An 8,556-nucleotide genomic window follows, 5' to 3' on the forward strand; every position below is an offset into this window, starting at 1 on the left:
AAACATTTTCCGAGTCACCCATAAAACACTTTTCGAGTCACCTGTACAGGTGATCGGATTCCAGAGCCTCTGAAAATGTTTAGCTTTCCGAGACACCTGTAAAAGGTGTCGCGGGAAGCTAAATAAGAGTTTTTTTATTTTTTTAATAGAGACTTTTCGAGGCACCTGCTACGTCACAGGTGCCTCAGAAAGTCATTTATTATTTTTTGAATAATTAATTTCCGCAACACCCATTTAAATTTAGGTGTCGCGGAAACCATTTTACTTTTTTTTTTTAATATTATCTTTCAGCAACACCTCTACAGAGAGGGTGTCGCAGATACTACTTTATTTTAATATATATATATATATATATATATATATATATATATATATATAGGGTCCGGATCAGGTGAGGACCTAATCTTAGGTGAGGACGTGAGGACTAATCTAGACCATTAAATCATAATGATGTATGATTGAGATTAAAAGAAACAAATCACACGGATTAAGAAAACAAATCCCTTTAAAATTTTAAAATATATAAATTCAGGGTAAATCAGTCTTATTAAAAGATGTGCATTCCTATACAAAATGTTGTACATTCCTATACTGAGTGTTGTGCATTCCTATACTGAGTGTTGTGCATCAATAACTTCATTGTTGTGCATTCAAACCCCGCCAAAAAATCATACAGTGAACATCCAATGTTCTACGATGCATTGAACTATGTGCTATAATACAAAAATCCCTAGCCTATAGTGCACAACTTACAACACTAGGTTGCACAATCAGCACACATGAATGCACAATCGTACTACCCAGGCATTTATACATATACACGAAAATCCAAATATAGACAATATTATACTCAAAAGAACAAGCGAAAAAAAATAAAAAATACTGATTAGTTTGCATGGGCGAACACTCAATCAATGATGAAGAAATCGCGGCTCCAAATTGCAACGGTGATGATCCAAGAAAATAGGAAACCAATTTGGCACAGGATTATACATGCGTTCACACTTAAAAAATAGAAAAAGACACTATTATCCCACTTTAACAAAAAAGATCAATCCATGTCATCTCAAGAACTCAAATCTGGACCATCCAAATAAAAAAACAAACGCACAAGATTAGTCCTCACGTCCTCACCTAAGATTAGGTCCTCACCTGATCCAGATTATATATATATATATATATATATATATATATATATATATATATATATATATATATATATATGCGGTGATGCAGAAATTGATCCACATAACCACATGCACCTTAAAATTCAGAGCCAGATTACAAGAATAAAAGACGATCACAACATTACAACAACATCTAGAAAGATAAGTGCCTTATGAACCTTCTCAGTGAGAAATTAAAAGTTCTTAGTTGATATTACGCACCAAAAAAAAAAATAATAATATTGGAATCCGCGGCAACCTCGCGGGGGGTGCTGTGGATTCCAATATTATTATTATTATAATAATTTAATATCCGCGACACTTTCCTCGTGGGTGCCGCGGATTTCCATATTATTATTATAATAATATAATATTCGTGGCACCCGTCCTCTGTGGGTGTCGCGAATTCCCATATTATTATTATTATTATAATAATATAATTTCTAAGACACCCTTTTCAAATTGGTCCTTGGAAAGTTTTTCATTTTTCTTTTCACTACACCTTCATTATGAAGGTTTTGTGAAAAGTACTACTTTTATTCCCAATTTTGTAGTAGTGAGTAAAACAAAGATACATCTATTTTTGAAGCTTTAAAACCCGCTGTCATCAAGAAGGTATGTAAGCGATTAAACCAAGCTCTGGGGGCCTGTTTTAATTCATATAGGGAATGTTTCAATAGACAAACATGATTGGGAAATTGTTTATCAATGTATCACGGTAGTTGTTTCATATAGACAGTCTTAGATAAAGACTCATTCAAGAAAGCATTATGCACATCAAGCTGTTTGATAACCTAACTAGATGATATAGCCAAAGATAGAAGTAACTTGATAGTAGTCAGTTTGACCACTGGCTGAAGGTGTCAAAAAAATCTTGACCGGGTACTTGATTAAATCCTTTTGCTAACAATCTTGCTTTGTATCGATCGATTGTCCCATCAGCTTTCCTTTTGGTGCGAAAAACTCATTTACACCCAATAATATTCATATTAGACTGAGATGGGATAAGATACCAGGTTTCATTCTGAAGGAGCGCATTAAATTCATCATCCATAACCTTGTGCCATTCATCATGTTTAACTGCCTGTGTATAACAAGTAAGTTCAGTGGGGAAAACTTGGGCTGATAGGGCCAAGAGAGGACCATCAGCGTGACTACGAGTGGCCATGGAGTGAGTCTGAACCGTGGGGCGCGATGACCGACCTCTCAGCCGGCCACGGCATCGCTGAGCGGCAGCAGGTTCGGTGTTCGCCGAGGGCCCATCTTGGGCTGGTTCTGGCTGGCTAGATTCGCTGCTGGCCGGGATTGATTCGGGCGAAATCGAGTGAGCTGAGACGGACGATGAAGCTGGAACAAGTACAGACTCAGCCCACGGTTGAGTCGTTTGAACTGGTGGTGCCTGCAAAACTGTCTTGCCAAAAGAAAAAACATTCTCATCAAACTGAACATGCCTGCATATATACATACCATAGTCTGAAGGTCCATACACCTATACCCCCTAAATGACTCAAGATAGCCTAGGAAGACACATGGAGATGACCTGTAAGACATCTTATGACGATTATAGGGACGCAAATAAGGATAGCACAAACAACCAAAGACACAAAGAAAAGAATAGGATGGAGGGAATTTATGCAATAGAAGACGAGGACTGGATTTATTTGTCACAGCGGATGACATTTTATTAATTAAATAAATCGCAGTCTCAAAAGCATAATCCCAAAACTTATAAGGAATGGAGGCACGACTTAAGAGAGCTAGACTAGTTTCAACAATGTGTCTATGTTTTCTTTCGACACGACCATTCTGTTCATGAGTATACGCACATGATTTTCTATGAAGAATGCCTAATTGAGCCAAGGTGGTGTGTAACTTTATATATTCAGATCCTAGATCAAACTGAATGGATTTAATTTTGCGATTGAATGAACATTCAACCATAGCCCGAAACTTATCAAAAATATCATAGAGATCAGGCTTTTGTGATATAGGGAAGTACCAAGTGTAACGAGAGTAATCATCAACAAAGATAACGAAATAACGTTATCCATTAGTGGAAAGAATGAGAGCAGGTCCCCAAATGTCTGTGCAAATTAAACCAAGGACACACGAACTAGAGGACTCTACACGCGGTAAAGGAAACTGAACAAGACGAATGAACAATGAATATTACTGCTAGACCCACTAACCGAACAAGACGAAAGAATTTGACTAAGAACTCGTTGATGAGGATGGCCAAGACGATCATGCCACACAAATGCTGAGGCTCTAGCCGAAAGAAACGCAGTTTGTGACGAACTTAGAATGGGAAGCTTGTAAAGCCCCCCAGAACTATTACCCCGTAGAAGAATTTCCTTGGTGTTGATATCCTTCACAACAAAAAAAGATGGGTGAAACTCAAAGAACACCGTATTATCTTATGCAAATTTTTGAATAGACAACAGAGAATGAACATGAAGGATATTAGACAATTGAAAAGATCTAAAGGGGGAATTAAAGGTAGCATGACCAATACGACTAATAGGTAATCACATACCATCACCAACACGTAATGTGTCATTACCATTGTAATCCCCCGAGAAGAAGAGAGCAGCGATGTCTGAAGTGGCATGATTGGTGGCACCTGTATCTGGAAGCCAGGTGTGGGAACCTTGAGGATCTGAAGGAGTTTCTTGATATATGACATTAGCATGAGGATCCTTGGCACACCAAAGATGGCATGTGGAAGCAGTATGACCCAACATATGACAAAGTTGACACTTGGGTTGCCAGTTGTCGTTGCATCCTCCACCACGGCGATCGCCACCACACCCGCGGCCGCCGCCACCACCACGCGGCTGGCAGGTTTGGCCATTGTTTTGACCGCTATTCTGGCCGGAACCACGGCCACCATTACCGCTCCCGGAACCGCAGCCTTTCTGACCGCCCTTTTGAGCCTTGAAAGCGGCCGGCGAGCCACCCCGAAATGAGTTAAATCAGAAAAATCGATTAGAGTCTATTCACCCCCCTCCTCTAGACTCTCTTTCGACCCTACCGGGACCAACAAGTTGTGTATTTAATGGCCTAATATAATGTACAGATTACATGTATATATAATAAGGAAGTCTTAGAAAGACTGGAATAGGGAATCATAATCAAACTCAAATACATAGAGTACGTCCTAATAGGGTCTACTAGCGAAATCACATTGATGAATAACTCTAATGCATGAATAATATAAGTCGATCTCACGCTTATTGCGCACAAATATTAAAAATATTTTCACAAACAAGCAAAAAGTGAAATGTCCACAAAGTGCATGATAACATACATTCACAACTCAAAAGTACTCTAATAAAGAAAAGTCATTATTATAATTATAATAGAATCAGTAGCATTCAAAAAAAAAAAAAAAAATTAAGAAAAAAAAAATTAAGAAAACTCATCATCTTCAACTTGATATTCCTTAGCTTGTATTTCACCATTGGACTGGATAATTTGAGACATTCCTCCCAAGCCCCAATCGTTTTCTATGTGTACTTGTGTATGTGCACTATGATTCATCATATTCACATCCTTCAATTTTGATCTATAAAAAAAAAAAAAAAAATAGAATGTGATCGAAAAGTCAAATATAAATAATACAGTACAAAATTAGGAATGTAACATATCTGGAGTAGCTTAATTCTAACCTTCAAATTTTCATTTCCGCATACGTACATTGATTATTCTTGAATATACTTAGCAATAGCCAAGACAGAGCTACATGAATAAAAGAACGCAAAATGAAGAAAATGAGATGAGATGAGAATTGAAGGACAAAACAGTAGCAGATTTTGTAAATAAAGTTAGAATAGAATACAAAATAAAAGAAAAACGAAGAATGAATAATGCTGTAACATCTTACCATAAAATTTTCTTGTCCCAATTCGTGTCGAAATTGATGAATATGCTTTGCAGAAGCCTCAACAGAAGAACCACACTGCTCCAACTCAATTAATTCCAAGGAGGGAATATCTTCCATTATTTGAGGAATTTCTTTCAAACAATAACAAAATTTTAGAACTAAGCGTTCAAGACATTGGAACATGAAAGAATCTTCTTCAGCTATCCATTGCTTGAGCTTTTTATCTTCAAGAAGCAAGAATTTTAATCTATGGAATCCTCCTTTAGCTACCTCCCATATTTCCCCTTGAAAAGCGTTTTTCAACTTCAGAACCTCAAGTTGGGGCAACATGCCAATTACCATTAAATCCTTCTCAGAAAGGTTAGTACCATTTAACCTCAACTTCTTCAGTTGTGAAGGAAACATAGATGGTTTTGGAAGGGATACAACACAACCAAACGAAACAGAAATTGTTAGCCTCTCAAGGCATTCCAAATAGTCAAGATTATCCAACATAATGGGCTTGCTGCAAAATACAAACATTTTCAATTTCTTGATGTTTGGAAACCTGCGATAGACTTCCATTCTACAATGAGTTGGACACACCCAAGATAATGTTTGCATATTATCTTTGACTGCGATTGGAGGATCAATCGCATATGCATTGTGAAGTTCAAGATGTTGTAACTGTGGTAACTCCCAAATTGTAGAAGGCAAATGGACAGCAGGTCGTCTTGGTTGGAATTCATTACTACCGGAAACAACTAGTGTCTGCAAGTTTGGATTGTTTGACACTACATAATCAAGACCATCAAACCATTCTGATACAGATAGGTATCTCAAAAAAACTAAATCATGTAAGTTGGTTGTTGGCACTCTTTGAAGAAATGAAGATGGAACAAAAGTCAAAACTCTTAGTAACTTGAAAGATACAGATATTTCAGCATCTTCATGGAAGAAGAAAATGGAGCGAGGATTGTTTGTTCTTAACAACACATAGTAGTCAAACCTATGTCTGTATAAACTTAACCAGCGGCATGAGTTTGCGAACATTTTAAGTGACCGTGGTGCATATTGCCCAGTATTCACTGCACAAAAAATGCTCTCTTTCTGAGCTTCTCTCAGACAAAAGCTATGCAAGGCACCATGCATCCGACAAGTCTTAATTTTTCTGTCAGAATTCCTACTGACAATTATAATAAGACTTCTATCAATAAAATCTTGCAAATACTCATAAGCTTGATTTTCTGACAATTATAATAAGACTTCTATCAATAAAATCTTGCAAATACTCATAAGCTTGATTTTCTAACTCCTTACCCTCCAATGACTTAATAAATCCTTCAACAATCCATAACCTAATAAGTACTTTCACTTTGATGTCACTATGTTTTGGAAAGACACCAAAATATAGAAAACAAACTTTTAAATGTTGTGGCAATTGATTGTAAGTAAGGGTGAGTGCCCTTCTATCTAGAACTCCAAGCAACTCTACTTCCTTTTCAACCTTCTTCCATTCTTGTTTTATGTTGTCACACTTAGACAAACGTCTTGCAACTACAACAATTGAGTGCGGTAATCCTTCACATTTCTCTACAACTTGACTCCTAATTTTTTCAAATTTAGGTGCCATATGTTGTTCCAGAGAAAGGTTATTACAAAATAATTCCCAACTTTCATCAGAAAATAGGAAACGCATGTAATGGATATAGCTATGTGAGTTATCAACGAAATCCTGCCTGAAATGTGTAGTGGTTATTACTATGCCACTTCCATTTACATCATTAGGAAAACATTGTCGGATATCTTGCCAAGCTTGATTGCTCCATAAGTTATCCAAAACAATTAGATACCTCTTACCTCTCAAGAAGTTGTATACCTGCCCAGCTGCTACATCATCATCAGGAATGCTTCCCTTTTCATTTTCATCCCCCTCTGCTAGTGTACAAAGTAGGTCGTGTAGCATTTGGCTGTTGTTGTATTCCCCGGACATAGTAACCCAACCTCGTACATCAAAGTAGGATGTAACTTTTGGATCATTATAGACACTTATAGCTAAAGTTGTTTTTCCAATGCCATTCATCCCAACAATTGGGATTACTGTTAGTTCATAAAAGCCCCGGATGAGACGATCCACTATATCCATATGATCATAGCTAAGACCCACGACCATTCTGCCCTCAAGCACCGGAGAGGAAGCATGTTTCAACCTAGGAATCAGTGGTGGTTGAGTTTCATTATTGTCCGCCGCCTCTTTGCTTATGATGTTGCTAATTTTCAGCAACTTTGCTGCGTTTTCCGCTGCTTCTCCAAAGGTTTGATGGAGTTGCTGAGAAGCTTTTTCTTGATCTTCTTTGTCCTTGGCCAGAAGAAAGTTGCTTAGTTGTATTTCGATGCGGTCTTCGGCATCCAGTGCAAAGTCTCTGATCTTGATTTCCAAATCTCTGATTGCAATGCCGCCACTCTTGGGTTTCTCCTGCAGAAAAGCTTGCAAAGATGAGAGCTTTTCAAACAAAGATTTCACTGTTGCTTCATCATGAAGAGACACCCTTGGACTACTGGATTGGAGAAACTCCAACTCCAATGTTGCCATGAGAGAAGTCAAAGCAACACAAGCCATCTCTCTCTTTCTCTCTCTCAAACTATTCAGATCAGATCTCAACTTTTCTCAATCAATGTGTATGTGCAGTAATTAGATGGTCTGATCTGCTTAGTTTAAAACATAATAATTTATCTCTCTATCTCATCCGATCTATACAACTAAAGATGTCAATGGGTCTACCACCCGACACACCTTATATTTTGTTTACCTAATTTCACTTTGCATTGAGTAGACTTTTACAACACTCACTACCTCCCCATAGGCGCTGATACCCACTACTTAACATTTTGTTAAATTTTTCAAAAAATAATATTTAAATTACTTACACATAATAAAATAATAAAATGTATTAGTTATATTAAAAAATAAAATAATAGAAATATTCAAATAAATAAATTGTTAATTTTAAAAATAAACTTAATAATTTAGATATAAAAATTAAAAATAATAAAAAAATTACATAAGGTATAGAAACTCGATCTTATAATTAATTATATATTAGTACTTATTTTACTATTATATATATATATACACACACACGCACACACACACATGGTGGGTTAAGTGAGGTTCAAAGCAAATTGTGTACACAGAACCTGAATCCAATCCGAGTCAGTGCGATGTTACTTTTTTAAAGCCCATCTTCGACCTTTGACCCACTATCACCCAAAAAAATTTATGTGAGGTGAATTCAGGTGAATATTTGCGGGACAGATTGAAATTATCATCGTCCCTATATAAAATTAATAAGTCTAGATGGATGGTGCACATGGAAGTATTTTAATTTTGAGTTCTATTATGCATGCTCTCAAATTTTACTCACTGATGTTAATAAATAAAAATTGGTTATTTTCTTCATGTGAGTCATTCAACAGAAAAATATATGCATCAAAAACTTGTGAGATGGAGAAGATTGTGACCAA

General features: G+C 36.7%; 1 protein-coding gene across 1 annotated transcript; it reads right to left on the reverse strand.

Annotated features, from left to right (window-relative positions):
* Nucleotides 1–4,886: 4,886 nt before the first annotated feature.
* On the reverse strand, nt 4,887–7,703 carry LOC109172349 (putative late blight resistance protein homolog R1A-4). The gene is made up of 3 exons (XM_019321539.1): nt 6,273–7,703; nt 5,053–6,211; nt 4,887–4,907 (listed from the first exon to the last, which is right to left on the reverse strand). The coding sequence occupies exons 1-3, from the start codon at nt 7,649–7,651 to the stop codon at nt 4,887–4,889; spliced, it is 2,559 nt and encodes an 852-aa protein (XP_019177084.1). The 5' UTR covers nt 7,652–7,703.
* Nucleotides 7,704–8,556: the final 853 nt, after the last annotated feature.

Source organism: Ipomoea nil, unplaced genomic scaffold (assembly GCF_001879475.1).
Source record: "Ipomoea nil cultivar Tokyo-kokei standard unplaced genomic scaffold, Asagao_1.1 scaffold0143, whole genome shotgun sequence".
Taxonomy (NCBI): domain Eukaryota; kingdom Viridiplantae; phylum Streptophyta; class Magnoliopsida; order Solanales; family Convolvulaceae; genus Ipomoea; species Ipomoea nil.